This window comes from Aulonocara stuartgranti (assembly GCF_965226115.1).
Source record: "Aulonocara stuartgranti genome assembly, chromosome: 22".
In the NCBI taxonomy this organism is placed as follows: domain Eukaryota; kingdom Metazoa; phylum Chordata; class Actinopteri; order Cichliformes; family Cichlidae; genus Aulonocara; species Aulonocara stuartgranti.
The window spans coordinates 8,009,582-8,025,239 of NC_138957.1; the positions used below are offsets into that span (position 1 = coordinate 8,009,582).

General features: G+C 40.1%; 1 protein-coding gene across 6 annotated transcripts in view; it reads right to left on the bottom strand.

Annotated features, from left to right (window-relative positions):
• Positions 1-15,658, bottom strand: part of LOC309698352 (CMP-N-acetylneuraminate-beta-galactosamide-alpha-2,3-sialyltransferase 1-like) — a 103,255-nt gene that overhangs the window by 38,831 nt on the left and 48,766 nt on the right. For 4 of the 6 annotated variants that reach the window (XM_082520730.1, XM_082520728.1, XM_082520727.1 and 1 more), the window contains 2 exons: positions 7,337-8,021; positions 3,949-4,142 (listed from right to left, as the gene is read on the bottom strand). In XM_082520730.1, coding sequence (XP_082376856.1) covers positions 3,949-4,142; positions 7,337-7,627 — 485 coding nt within the window. In that variant the 5' untranslated portion in view covers positions 7,628-8,021. Of the gene's footprint in view, positions 1-3,948; positions 4,143-7,336; positions 8,022-8,201; positions 8,470-14,401; positions 14,524-15,658 lie in introns of those variants that run through there. The other 2 variants (XM_082520729.1, XM_082520731.1) reach the window with 2 other exon arrangements.

Sequence of the window (15,658 nt, forward strand, 5' to 3'; positions counted from 1 at the left end):
GCAAATCAAATACAGAGAGAGAGATATGAGTCATGAGAGAAATCAGTAAAATAAAAACTAAGTGCATCTACTCTTTTAAAACAAGATCACAAAGACACATACTTTATGTGTGCCAAATACTGCAGTTCCTCTAACGACCACTTGAGCCTCTGTGTCTCCAAACGTCATAGATGTTAAAATGAATTTCCAACTTAACAGTATTAAAATCTGTGTTTACAACCTGACAAAGAATAAAACGAAAACACAAAAACAAACTTGTTTCTATGCTTTACTCCTTTATATGTATGTTATATGTATGTTGGGTGTTTGGTCCAATTAATAGACAATAGCATTTAGCAGGTTAGCAAGTATCAGTGTCTGTGTAATGGACCCATAAAATTTTTTGTTGCATTTAGTAACTAAATGTTCATCTAAATGCAGCCACTTTTGTCATGGCGACTATGTCCATCTTTTATATACAGTCTATGGCAATAATAAGATAGATAGAGAGATAGTAGGGCTGGGCGATAAATTCATATCTCGATATTTTTTATCTGGATGGCGATATACGATATATATCTCGATATATTTTTTTAAGCCATAAGGTAAGAACACAAAGAGAGTTCTTAGTCAAAGCTGTGTCCCAGATGTCACACAGGCACTTTTATTAACATACAGCGTAGATGTACATGAAGAAATTACTCAAAAATAATATTATTAAATAATAATGCTCCATAAATAAAAGAAAACAATGTTGTTTTTGTGCATAACAAAAAGCTCACAATTGTGCAGTCAAAATGTAAACTAAAAGACGCTGAGCATAATAACAAAGACAGATTTCACAGCTGCTCTATTCCCATGTTCTACTGTGTGGCTGACAGCCTGGAGTTTGAAATCTGCTTCGTAACCGTGTCTTTTAACAGGTGCCATTTATGGCCATAAGCGCACTGTCGTTTTTTGAGAAAATGAAAGGATTTTAGGCCATGCATGTCGTTAGCGCGGTTAGCTCGCGGTTGACGGCGTGCAGCCCCACGCACGGGCGATCCGCGGTAACTCGTTAACGGAGATTTGTCGTGTCCATCTTGTCGTTGCCTGCAGGTGAAGTGATGGGGGAGGAGGAGTTGTGTTCAGTGAAGGAGAGGCGAGGCCCAGTAACGTTGCATAGAGACAAAAGTGGACGAAAGAGAGGCAAACTTGTGGCTCCACAAGTATAATTATAACGTAACATAGACTATATCGATATAAACGATAATGTCATATCTTATATCTTGTATGAAAATATATCGATATTTTTTAAAAACTCGATATATCGCGCAGTCCTAAGAGACAGATCATTATTAATCCATCGGGTAGGTTCCTCTGGGGAATTCGGTTTCCAGTAGCAGAACACCGATAGAAATTTGCATAGTAAAAGTTTTGTTAAGCTGAAAATTTTGATAGTTAACTGCAGTACTTTTGTATCTTCTGTGGCGGTAAATACTGGTTGGACTGAACAAGCAAGAGCTGCTTTTGTTAAAAGCAGCAAACCCCTCAGTTCATTTTTAAATCCAGGGAAAGAAAAGACATCTGACGAGGCAATAACAGTAAGACAAGGATGCCTCCAGGTTAATAAATTATGAAATGAAAGAACAAAGACAAAATTAAAAATGATAAAACATCTGGCACATTTAACCAGGTTCCTGGGCCGACTTTGATTTGTTGTACCAGCAAAGTAAAAATTATTTTAGGGGCATAACCAGGAATGATGATCTAAATATTAGAAATCTTTCACTGCCTTAATATTCTACCTCTATATCTATGGATCTATCTCTAAATATAGAGATGAGTTTAAAGAATGCCAGATTCTCACATTCCAAGAATACACACTGAGAACAAGACCTCATAGAGTCAATGGTGCACTCAGCCCTGAGCAGACTTCTTTCAGTATTATCTCTAAATTAAATGGGAAGCATATTTTGGCTACAGTGTTTTCTAATCATTTTACTGCACGACTTTCTGCTCTATTTGAGTTTGTCGTAGCAGTAATTAGCTGGAAAGAATATATTCATATGATATAGGGAAATAAGTATAGTTAATATTTTAATATTATTTTGAACTTATGAAATATCTAAGAAGTAGAGTTTATTATTGAAATATACATGTTGCCTCAGTGTTGGGATGTAGGCATGCCTGATGTTCTTTATGGTAGTCATAACAACAACCAGCCACTTGAAAGGCAAAGTAGCTAAGCTTCAGTTAGCAATCATTATTATTGATGCCAGCTGCCAGCAAACTTTCTTCTTCTACAACTAATAGACTGGTTATAAATGATGGATGAAACTACAGTGTGGGCTTCAAAGCAGAAGCCTTCTTGTTAGAGTGCAAAATTTAAACCCTGTCTGATATATTGACCTTGATATTTAGCTACTTGCTGATCTATTGGTGTCTGCAATTATAACAAGCGATAAATGGGATTTTAAAAAGTAAAAAAGAGAAGGGAGAAACACCCTTCAACCATGTAATCTGGGCTGATATTACACATTTTGTCCACCGGGGGCACTCTGCAACTTGGCATCACACATGTTTGGAAACGCACAAACAAGGAACTGATCCTAGCAGAGTCAGGGAGAACGTAAACAAGTACTCCACAACTTCTTGTGACAATAAAATACCTTTATTCTGCACCCCCATATTTCTATTCTTAACTAAAAAAAAAACAATAAAAATACAAATAATTTCACATAAAAATATTTAGAATGTCTGTTTATGTTTTTGACAGCTGAAAGATTTTTAAAGCACCAAATATCTGTATCATTTCATATATAAGACAACACATTTTATCGTTCTAAAATATAAGTGGTGATCTCAGTAAAATAGTAAATGGCAACAGAACCTAAATAAATCCAAAAGAAATGTAAGCAAGTTATTCATTTTTCAAATTTACACTAGTCTGTAGTTAGTAAGCTACTGCATCTACTGCGGCTGTTTAAAGCTGTGCTCATCTTTACTTTCCCTGCACTGCCTGTAAGCACACCTCCTCACACACCACATATCATATATGGAGTGGTGCTGACAAAAGACAGATGGAGCAAAATAATATTAATCTAGTCAATATTAATCAAATGTTCTCTAACCACGAGTGCAATAAAAGCAAATATTGCCTTGAACATAATGAAAGGGAGTGAAAGAGAGAGCTAGAAGCGTCATCATCTGAGCTCTTCAGTTACGTTGGAATACTTAACCACAGTTTGCAAATAAATCAAAAACTACCGTAAAAATGAGAAGAAAAGCTTTTGGTATCGCAGGTTTGAAAAACCTCCAAGCTACTGAACCTTCAAAATGACCTTCCTCCGTGGTATGTTAGCTCTCTTACTCCAAGATAAAGCATGGCACACTTAAAGGCAGAGCAAGAAAGAACTGTATCAGTCGCACATATCGACCTGTCCCAGATACCCAGTGTTTTTAGTCAGGAGTGGAGCCAGTAGGCAGTAGGCCATATTATTAGTCAGATAATTCCAGGGTAGAGACATCCAGCTCAGTTCAACCATGGTGGGCTGTGATGCTGGGCCTCCACAGAGGGTAAAGCTGCTATTGTACCAGGCTGTAATTATACTTTTTAATGTTGTTTGGTTGGGAATTTTACATGGAAGTCTTGCTTTTGGAATCATCCTCATGTGCCCATTAGGGGAACTGCAATTTTTGACATTTGTGTGGCAGTTTTCAGCTCAGAGGTTGCCGCTTGCTTTTCTTTCTTCTTGTTTTTTTGTAATTCTGATGTCTAACGACAGGCTGCACTGGCAGCTACCTTGCCCTCGTGTGATGCTTTCATAACATGAACTGACTTGTGAAGCTTGAAAAATTAAATTCAACTCTTAAATTCACTCTGCCCAAGCAGAGTGAAGCAACAGATCCACAATTCAATTTTCACAGTGCAGAGTAAATAGAAGTGAGAGCTTCAAAATCAAACCTCTGATTGACGTGTTTACTGACCTTATGATGAAATCACTAGAGTCGATGAGGCCACCGTAATGGGACCCCTTCAGGTTCCCGGAGTTCCCCACGACGGCGCAAGTCCTGCAGCGCTCGGGACCGGCATCCATGTAAAGCACCTCATCGGGGATGACTTGGAACAGCTCCTCCACCACTTCGTTGAAGTTGGCCGGCTGCCTCTCTGACTGCAACCACTGGTGACAGAGCACATGCAGGCCTCAGAGACAGACACACAGCTCCAGGGCCACTTTAAGTAGAAGTGATTGAACAAGGGCAGTGGAGCTCAAGACACCGAGCACATTTCTGAAAGAACCTGAGGGGCGGCTTAGCTCCGTCTGCGGGGGCTCTTTTGGCCCTGCTTTCTTCTGGCAGCTTTGAACTCGGAGAGTCAGCAAATAAGCGCAGGAATGTGCGTGTGCTGTCTGCTGAATGGATACAGGACATTCTACATCAATCTAATTTTAAAGCATGGCTTTGGATACATGTGGTTCAAAATTTTCATTCAGCCTTTTCTATCATATTTAAACAACTGGGCAATAAGGTTTTAGGTGGACTGCAGGCAAGTTTAGAATATGCAGCAATTGATGCAGGAATTACATTTAGCTGTGTAACATGTAAATTGTGACAGCTCCTTGGAGAAAAGTGCTCAGATGCACCTTATGGTCATGCCCTTGCCTTGGAGCAGAGCAGGCCACACCATCTGGCCGGGCAACCGTTGATATGTGATGCTTGCCTCATCAAGCTCGCTGTGAGAAGCACTTTCTGGAATGAATAGTGACAGGAGGCAACCTTGCAGTAATTTGCCTATTCCTGCCTCTAATTGGACATGGTGTGAGGTGAATGTGGGAATACTGGATGCCTTCCACACAAAGGTAGGATCATTTCTGTGAATAGCTCTTTCTGATTTAGAGAGCTGCAGTTTAATGATGACATATAGAGAAAGTAAACTATATATTGGGCTGGTACATAAGTACTTATGTAGATGGGGCAAGGGATCCATAAAACACTAAGCGCCATGGTATCCAGCGACCGTGGATTCCTTTTTATGTTTGCTGCGTTTTATGTTCCCCACACGCGACAGGCCAAATGTAGGGGGCGTGACATCCATTAAGCTTTTTTTCCGGTGGAGAGAAAATGGAGGTTGATATGGGGGAAATCTCAGTAAATAACAGTAAAAAAAAAAAGTGGATTTCCTGTCACTCTGCATCCAAGGGCTTCTACTCTCAGGGGGCCATTTAGTCAGTGATGCCCAGCAATCACACAGGTGACAAAATCCATCTTGGAAGAGGCAGAGATAACAATTCCTCTGCTGACTGCCATGTCAAGTCATGGTGCTCATGTCAAAACAAATACATTATGTTTAGTCTGACACTAGACAGTTGCCAGATGGAGACTTCAGTGACTTGAAAAGACTGGGATGCACTGAGTTTTCACTGTTACAGTAATAGTAAGATTAAACAGAGACTTTTATGCTTTGTCTCATTTCCTCTCACGCATATATGTTACAGCGTTGGATGCTCATCTTAAGTGTGGCCAAGATTTCAAATGAGGTTGATTTTTTCAATTCTTATCTCCATATGATGTCAGTAGAAAAGGATTTACAAAAAATAGTAAAACATGTTCTGCTGTTTAGAGTAGGGCAGCCCATTCAGAGGAAAGTTGTCACGAAGCATTAGCCAAACCTTTTCTGAAATGAGGTCCTGCACCTCACACTTTTTGTCACTTGCAGTGATGAAAATGTTATAATTTTGGTGAAATATTAGTCAAGTTAGTGAACTTCAAATGTTTGTGATTTGGGAACAGAGCCATGCGAGATAGTTGCGTTCCTTGTGGTTTGTTATTACAAGGAAACAGACATACAGTGTTACCGATGTTTTTGTTAACTTTCTAGCAACAAAGTCACTAAAGTAAAGCTTTCTGAAAGCTCTTGTAAAAGTTTACTGCTAAACTAGTTTTATGACTGTTTAATTGCCTACAGCAGGGGTGTTAAACATAAGGCCCGGTGGCCAGAAACGGCCCGGTTTGAGCTCAAATCTGACCCACTGGATGGGTTTGGAAAATGTGAAATATTTTTTAATATGTTTTACAACATTTACTGATAATTAAGTTATAACCTTTAATACCACACCAAAGTATTTACATTAACGATAAACAATTCTGCTATTTTTTTAACTACTGACTATGAAAATTGTTTTTTTTTAAATGGGTATGGCTAAAAAAATAAGAAACAAGGGACTTTCTGTGAATTAGCAGAAACTGTTTCATATTTACCGGACAGTGAGAGCAATGAGCTACCAGAACTTTGCAATTTAAGTCCAAAGAGTCATGTTGGCAAATTTCCTTTCATTTACCTCAGCAACATTTCTTTATCATGTAGAAAAACTGACATGTACTGTTAAAAATTTAACTTCTTTTCCTTATAATAAGATATCTACATGTATATTTAACCTTCTTTACACTGACTTCACTGGTCCCGGTGTCCTGCAGGGGAATCAAAATTTGATTCCCCTGCGTCGGGAGCATGTGTTGGGCTCTCCAAATCACAAACAAACAGGATCTCACATTCTTGATTTTTAGTTCCCAAACACTTCTTATAATGACTTATTACTCCTGAAACTTTGGAAGTTTTAGCTCTTTAAACAGTAAAGTTACAGGAGGATACAAATAATTATCAGGCAAAATGTCCTTGGTTTGTTGAAATAATCCCATTGAATACCACGTGAGAACAATAAATGTATGATTTTCTGTTGTAACGCTCAACAATGCAATGCAACAACACTCATTTTTCACTTTTTTACAAAACTAAAACATCACTACATTCACGTCTACTTGACTGTAATGGAGGCAGAGTAAACTGGATCCGCCTCCCTGCTCAGCGAACGCTCCCGACGCAGGGGAAACAAATTTTGTCGGGGACACCATCCTCGGTACAACATCGGCTCACTTAAGTGGCCCAACACTAAGGCCTACAATGGAGTTTGACAACCCTGGCCTAAAGTGTGATGGAGACAGATTCCAGTGAGTGAACAGTTAAAGCATCTTTTACACTTTCAAGTCATGTATGGAAAATGTCTCTCGTTATCTACAGATTCTCTGGGAGAGAATTTCCATATTCTCCATCTTGCTTGTTAAATATGAACAAATTGTGCGTGGGAGTTTGCTTCACAACTTGATCCTGGTAAGGACTTGTTGGATTTGAAACAATCAATGTGGCAAACACAAATGTGTCGTGGGAGCATTACAGCAGTGTGTAAACTCTGTTCTTTATTCATGATCTTTCCTTTTCAGCACCTCACCTTCTCTCGAATGCTGAATGTGCTTTTTTATTACCAATCTTGTGTAGAAACAGCATTGCAAATTCCCCCCACACACATCCCCTGAATCTTACCTGCCACCACTTAAAGGTTTCATCCGAGAGGGCACTGTTCTCTCTGGTCATCAGAGGGTGGATGGACTGATTAAAGCGTTCGGCGAACCACGGGTCATCCTCCAGCTCTGCTATGCACTGACGACAGGCACACAGCCCTTTGGAGAAGAAGTTGTCCGACAGGCGAAATGCGTACTTAAAGAAGTAGAGTGAAGGGTCCCGGAAGGTATAGCTGAACAGGAAAGTTGTAAATGTAATCACACAAAAAAGGAGAGCAAAAGTCCTGATTTTCCTGACTTTGAGCAGAGGCATGTTGTCGATAGTCAAATTCCGCTTGTGGGAAACTCCGAGAGCGCAACAGAAAAAAGCAGCATCACGATAAATCTAGAGTCCAAAAGGTGTGAGAAAAGAGCAAGCCCATTGACCACATGGTACAGGTGACTCAGATGTGTCAAAACACGGCGTCAAAATGACTTGCGGTTATTTTTCAGACAACTCGGGGTTTCAGTCAAAAACGTCCTTAATTAAATCCATCAATGTGACTTCTTTGCAGATTCCTTTCAAATCAAAGGAAGATAAATCTGCTGTGTGGTTCTTCCAGCCTGGTGGTCCCAGGTTTATGAGTGTAAATCCGATTTACTGACTGCTCTGATGTTGACTCTTTGAGGTCAGTGACTGTTGTGTCATCCATTGTTTAATAATCCACCTAGAAGGCAAATAAAAGGACATTGTGTAACATCGACTTCTTGAATTCCCCCAGCTCACTGACAAACCACTTAAGCGTAGGGTTAGATTGCATTTTATGCTAAGAAAGCCTAGAATCACAGATTACAACATGTTACCCTTAAAATCAAGTTTTTTTTCCACCATTCTGGCCTTACAGTACCTGTATCATAGGATATCCATTTGTGTGTCAAATAGGAGAATTCCATACATAGGTTTACAGGCAAACCTAATACTAACCCTAATCCTAACCACCTGCGGTCTCAAGGCTGGAGCCGAACAAAAACACCCTGATAACGACTGTGTTTAGTCTGTTCTTCCCATTCCATGCAAGGCCACCTGGATTGGCTGGAAGACTGTTTACTTAGCCTAGCAGGGTGAAGGACACTGTCTCTGCCGAACTCTGGACACGCACACACATACATCTTATAAATCTTATCCCTTCCGATGCTGACGGTGGATCAAGGAGACCAGCGCACAGGCTGCAGGCCCGGATGTACTGTCTCAATCGGCTGTCTCTCACCTTTACCCATCCCTGTTGCTTGTCATGTGTTTCTTTGGTGCATTAAGAGTTTTTTTCATGTGCTATGTGCAGAGGTGTTTTTTTCTGTTCTCAAACTGATCTCCCTATTGGAGCTCAGTCTGGGGGGAGTTATTTTTTTCTCTTTCCTCATGTGGTGCATTTTTCCATTGTTATACCTCTCTGACCTGTCTTCCCCATGTGATGTTTTGTGTAATGTACGTATGGTCAGAGGGTAAGATGGCACCGCCATTGCGTGCAATAGGTCGGCAGCCTTATGAAATTTCCCCTTGTGGGACTAATAAAGGTATATCAAATCAAATCAAACACATTGCCAGAAAGCTGGTGGCTCAGTACACATCACAACACACATTCTTCAAAGCTGGCTTCTTGTAATTTCACAGCACTAACAGTTCCAAGAGGAGACTGTACTGCAGTACAATTTGCAAGACTGTGAAAAATGTTTTCTTTATTGTTCTGTTGTTGCCAAATTACACAGGATGCATCAAAGTCTTTTAGCTCTTAAAAAAGACCATCATCAAAAACCATAAATGTCTTCAGCAAAATCATATCAGCTTTTCTGGAATGAAACAGGAAGCAACCGTAATCCCCTTTTTCATCCCCCCACTCCCCTGTGGCATACATAAAAAGACAGACTGAACATAGAAATCATTGACTAACTGGAGAATAACTACTTTTTGGTTGTAAAACTCCAGTACGAACAGTCACGCTGCTGTTTTCATCCATGTTTCTTTGCAGACATTAGTATTGCAGTTTTGCACTTGCCATCAGCCACATTAATTAGGAATATCAACAATGAACTAGCTAGCTACCTAGCAACCTGGCCGGTTGGCCAGTCAGCTGGTAAAACACGAGAAACACGAGACAGGAAAACCTGGAGTCTGCTAGTTAGCATCGGGGAAACATTTAGATAAAAAACAACTACCCTGCTACTTCCAAAGGTGGGTTACCAACAGCAAGACCTGCTTGTCGGTACTACCATGCACTACCGGATACTACCATGCGAGTGGCAACATCAAGGGTTAAAGCAGGATTAAAAATAATTCTTAGACTTCAAAATGCACAACCTAAAATCAGGGGCAACTGCCATCATTTATATACTGTCTTTGAGACCAGAGCATAGCTAGTTAGTTGGGATAAGCTGACAGATACCACTTTGGTGATATTTACTCATCTCAACAATCCCATTTTGATGTCAAAAAGGCATCAAGGTACAGATGCATGGGGACAAGTGTTCGGTTGGCCCTAGCTAATTGGATTTGGTGTTAAATCTTCTTTTTCTTTTATAATTAGACACATTCACATTCATTCGTCTAGGCAAAATAAGAATATTCCCTTCGGAGGGTAGATTTATGGTGAAACCTCACTTTTAAGGAGACAGCAGATCAGCACATCATTACATCATTGTTACAACATTAGTGGTTATTTGCTTCTCCAGCTAGTTTGGCCTCTTCCTTTAGCTCTGACCACACTTTCAGGTCATGAGTCCACTGTGATGGTTGCAGCAGCTAACGTCTGGATTAACTTGCTTATTTCATGCCCACAAGAAGTGGGCAACTTGCTGTCACGGAGTTGACCAAGAACACCTCCGAATATCAAAGTATTCTAGAGTCAAATGTGAGGTTATCTGTCTGGCAGCTAAAGCTTGGCCAAAATTGCCTCGTGCAATAAGACAATGATCCCAAGCACAGGAGCAAATCTACAACAGAATGGCTGAAAACAGAATCCAGGTGTTAATCCAAGCAAACCTGATCAGGACCATTAGAAAGCCCTACATAACAAACATCTCAAAGAACTGAAGTAACGCAAAAAAGAGTGGGACAAAATTCCACAACAATTTGAAAGACTAATAAAGTCATGCGGAAAATGATTAACTTAGTGCTGCTGAAGGTTGTTTTACAAACTACTAAATCATAGAGTGTATTTGGTTTTTCACAGGACTGCTTAGAATCCCGTGAAATGTTCTGTTTTGCATGGCTGTATAATGTATGGTTTCAAAACTAGTGGTTGAACAGAATAAAAATCTGAAAGTCTTTTTTTTTTTTTCCAGAAGGATCAGAAGGGCTTCCCACTGTCCACAGGCCTCTAGGCCAGGGGTCTCGAACTCCAGGCCTTGAGTGCTGGTGTCCTGCAGCTTTTAGATGTGTCCTTGTCCTCCAACACAGCTGATTCAAATGGCTAAATTACCTCCCCAACATGGCTTGAAGTTCTCCAGAGGCCAGTTTTAGATAACCACAGGATGATATCTAAAACCTGCAGGACACCGGCACTCAAGGCCTGGAGTTGCCTACCCCTGCTTTGGGCCAATACCCAGAATACACACTGGATAATCCACAAATCCCAGCAAAATCAAGACCAAAAAACCCCTAAAAAGCAAACACAAAGAAGAATTTGACCACGGTAATTATTTAGAGAAACTGTGATATAATATGACAAGCCCTGTGTTAAAATTCAAATACATTTACAGCATGACATGTAGTGTCAGTGAAAGCGTACTCAAACTGCTCCATGAGGGGTGTCTGCTAAAAATAGTTGGGAAGCAATAGTAAAAACCACGTTCAACCTACTACGGAGCCTATAGAGTTATTCAGAAACACACTGCTGATAAAATTTCCAGAATATCATTAAGTATTTTTTGGAACGTGGCTTTTCTTGACGCACAAAGCAGGCAGACCTCCTGGGGTTTCATTTCCAACATGAAAAGGCCACCTCTGCCTTTATCCAGGGTCTTTCCTGATTAGAAATTGATCAGGTCATTCAAATTCCACCCTGGAGGGAAGCAAAGAGGATTGGTTTTAAGACTGCCTGAAAAAGACTACACAGCGACACAGCTTGCCTGTTGATTTCATTCTCGCTATCGGAGCAGGAAAACAAACTGTACAGGCATTTATCTGCTGCACTGACACAGACCAATGCACAGGCAGGCTTAGAAGTGATCCCGTCTGCTGTTTGAGAGTCAGTAACTCACGGCGCAACACACATTTGCATAGAGCCCAAGGTTGGTTATTGTCAAAGGCAGCAAGTTTGACAAGGATACCTGGGGACACGTCTAATGGACATATCAATGAAGAGGCCTACTTCTATAAAACAAGCTGTTGACTCCACTCAGTTTGAAGCTCTTTGGCATTAAGGGTGCAGGTAGATGGGAGAGTGAGCAGAATTTATTCTCAAACAGGTGGCGCCTCCCTGCTTTTGACAACACACAGACTGTCATCTCGCTCCTCTGACCTTGTCCGACTGAAGGCTGGCAACCCTGCGTTGATCAAAGATTGCCAAGCTGAGACAGCAAAGCGTCTGTTCACACTTCACAGACTCCAGGGGGGTTTAGGGAGAGAGAGGGAGGGAGAACGAGATGGGGTGGCAAACAGTAAAGGGGGGGGGGGGGGGGGGGAGTGCCCCCCCCCCCCCCCTAATCTTCAGTTCTGAGAAGTCATCAACTTTGCAGGGTGTAGTTACAGTAAAGTGTTTTCAGTTTGTGTTCTGTGGAAATAGTTTTTTCTCTCCAGCTTACCTCTGCCACAATTTTAGAAATCAAAATTCTAGAGTTTTTAAACTCCTTTGTATTATATAGTTGAGAAAGGTATCTGCTGAGCTGTGAACTTGCTGAGTTAAACCAAGCCTCTTAGTTGGAGTTAACTCTCAGAAGTGCTGCAACCACTGTTTCAATGTCATTTTTACATAAAAATAATAATATACTTGCAATGTGGCACACTGCCAGACTGAGTGAATGGGTAATCTTTTCATGTAGGATGGAAAAATCTCCCCCCTTGTGTTGCAGAACAAGAAAAGTCTTCATTCATGGGACACTTTATAAAATTAAATGCCTGATTGTGTCAAATTTAAATAAGTAATCCTAATTTACAGCAACATTGTCTAGTCAACAAAACATCCATCCAGCCATCATTTTTCACAACATAAAATAATGTGTGTTTGATTGCACACGATCTGATATCCCTCTGTTGGTGTCGTTCCTGCATCATGTTGGTCCTGGATCAATATTGCATCACATTGTCAGCTTTTAGTTAGCCAAGAGGTGACATAATGCTGTAAAATGCTGTCACAAGGAGACTAACATGTGTAACCTAAATTTAATAACCTAAAAATCTTCAACCTTACCATTTGTTGTAGAATATTTTTGTATAAACAAAGGTATTCTTTCCCCTCCATGTCCCAAAGCTATAGCATCACAGCGATGTGTCTGGTAAGCTGCCATGCTGATCAAATACAAATTAACTCCTTACAGTTCCTGTTAGATCTATCATCACCCACTGATTTCTGGATTTTATAGCAAAAGGCATAGCGGTTCTTTGAAACCAGGAACTGCTAACTAGTGAAACCAGTGATCATTAACGATATCAGTAATCATTCATCAATGTTACCCCAACTTTAAAAAAAATATAGTGATATCCAAGTCCCAGCCTGACTGCAAACTAAAAGTCAAACCCAAACCCACCTGATTCTAGTAATGCTTCAATATTAAAAATATCAGTTGTTTTAACTTAAATATGAAGTGATTAATTTAGACAATAGTGAGCGTCACATTTCAACGCCTTCCTCTGTGGTTTAGTTGGTTTCTTTTTGTTGCACCTTCTGTTTCAAGAATCAGTTTTTCTTATTTACCAGTCATTACTCTAGGTTATGTGTGGGTGGGGCAGTGTGTCACCGCCACTGCTGCAACTGTTGATCATCATGATTAGTGGACCAGGCTCCAGTAACTACCCTTTGTTTATAGAACGTTGGCGTACACCCTTTGCCTCACAGTCCTCCCTCTAGCTCTCCTTACAAGTCGGCCACTTGTCCCTTTCGATTTGAAATACTGTCAGACTTTTAGTAAATGGTAAATGGTAAATGGCCTGTATTTATATAGCGCTTTTCTAGTCCCTAAGGACCCCAAAGCGCTTTACATATCCAGTCATCCACCCACTCACACACACATTCACACACTGGTGATGGCAGCTACATTGTAGCCACAGCCACCCTGGGGCGCACTGACAGAGGCGAGGCTGCCGGACACTGGCGCCACCGGGCCCTCTGACCACCACCAGTAGGCAACGGGTGAAGTGTCTTGCCCAAGGACACAACGACCGAGACTGTAGCTTAGAAACACATAGGAGTACAAGAGTGGCTCATTTTATAACACATTCTTTACCTGCTTAGTTAAGCTAAGATAGCCCAGTATCATGTGGAAAAGCCCAATGTGGCAACACTGAAGCAGGGAAGATGTGTCCACATCACAGGCTGTATATAAAAGACAGGCGTACTGTTTTGTGGATTTTAAAGCCTTGGTGTTGGCATTTTGGCAGCATTCTTCTTGCTATTTTGAAGCCAGAAATGACCAGTGTTGGTTTAGCTCTCCAGAGAGTAGAATTCTAGCTTATCAGCTCATGCTAGCAAACTTGGTTAGCAAGCTGCATTCTTAAACTGCAGTAGTGCGTCACATATATATGCAAATCTGTGCCAAGCTACCGAACCACATTTTCTTTGACTACCTGTAACATTAAATCAAATATCTCCATTAAATATGATTAAAATGATGCTACACTGAAATTCCCCTACTATACAACTGATAAGCTATTTTATAAGGCCATTGAAATAAACCAGCTCAATGCACGAGTTAATCTTTTGGAGGTATTTTATCTGTCATACTAGCTAACAAAGCTAGAAAATTCAGACAAGTAGCATATCTCACAATTTGATGGTTGTATAAATTAATAACATAACAATACTCATCAATTTTCTTTCTGCATCCACTGTTACATTATATCATGTATTTTTGGAATTAGCACACATAGAGCTTTCACTTTAGAACCACAGCACCTTACCAAAGGATAGTAGGGAAACTTTTTTGCTGACCAACGCTAGACTCCCACTGTGTACCCAGAATGCCTTCTGTTCCAAATGAATGATGGGGCAGCATTTCTTCATGCAGGGCCGCAGCCGATCTCTACATGGTCAAAAGAAGAGCATTTATAACGTGAAACCCATCTGAATGGCAAAATGCCTTTACTCTCAACAACACGTACAGCCAGTGATGATACATAGTCCATGTCTGAAAAGGGCTTTATAAACACTTATTGTACAAATATAGGAGCCTACCAGCTCAATTATTTAATAAAACAACATTATAACAAACCTAAGTGTAAGAAAACCTCTTTTATCATCAGCATTCAATATCCCAAAGTGCACCAGACAGGATGAATAAGAAAAGCTGTTTAAAGCAACCAAGAAGAAATCCAGAGGGATTTTCTGTGAAATTTCTGCTTCATAACTAATAATACCTCTCAGTGAATAAAAAAATGAAACAGCTCCAGATTTTACATTTGATGGCATCACATCTATGAGTCTTCATGTTCTGGTCTCTGCCTTTGATGGAGAGTATTTCATTTTCACAGTTATTGACTTTCAGCTCAGTGCTCTATTTTAATAAAAGGGGGGTTATGGTTATGTTTCTTGCTCTAGCAGATAAAGAGGATTCCAGGGTCACTGAGGGATTGAACAGTGAGGGCAAAGTCTTCTGAGGTGATTTGAATAAGCTGAGAAATGTTTTTGAGGTCAGTTCACACATGTGAATGGAGCATGGGATCAGTTGGTAGATAACTGAAGCTAAATAACTGGTGAAAATTTGCCAGCTGGAATTTACTAATACTTTTTTTTTGAAAACTTCAAAGCATGAAAGTTTTAAGACATATCCTTTTCATTGTTTGGCAAATTAATACTGAACTGAAGACTGATGTTACACTTTATTTTTAGTCAATATCAGCATGTTAGCTTAACACATACACTGGAAAAAGTCAAACAGGTAGCCTTAAAGTTTAATCCTAAACACTTTACATCATCTTTATTTTATTCATACAAAAAAGAAGTACAAAATAAAAATATGTCCGTTTTCTTTAGCACCCACTTTGGTTTTCTTCACTTGTTATTCAAATTGTCACCTCTCGCCAAGGAGGTTATTTTGCTTGTGTGCGTGTCATTCTGTCTTTCACATTAGCTTGAAACGCTTTAAATTAATTCTAAGAAAACGTTAGGCTGTAGATTTGGGTCATGTTAACAAGCCATTAAAGTTTATAATAAAGTTT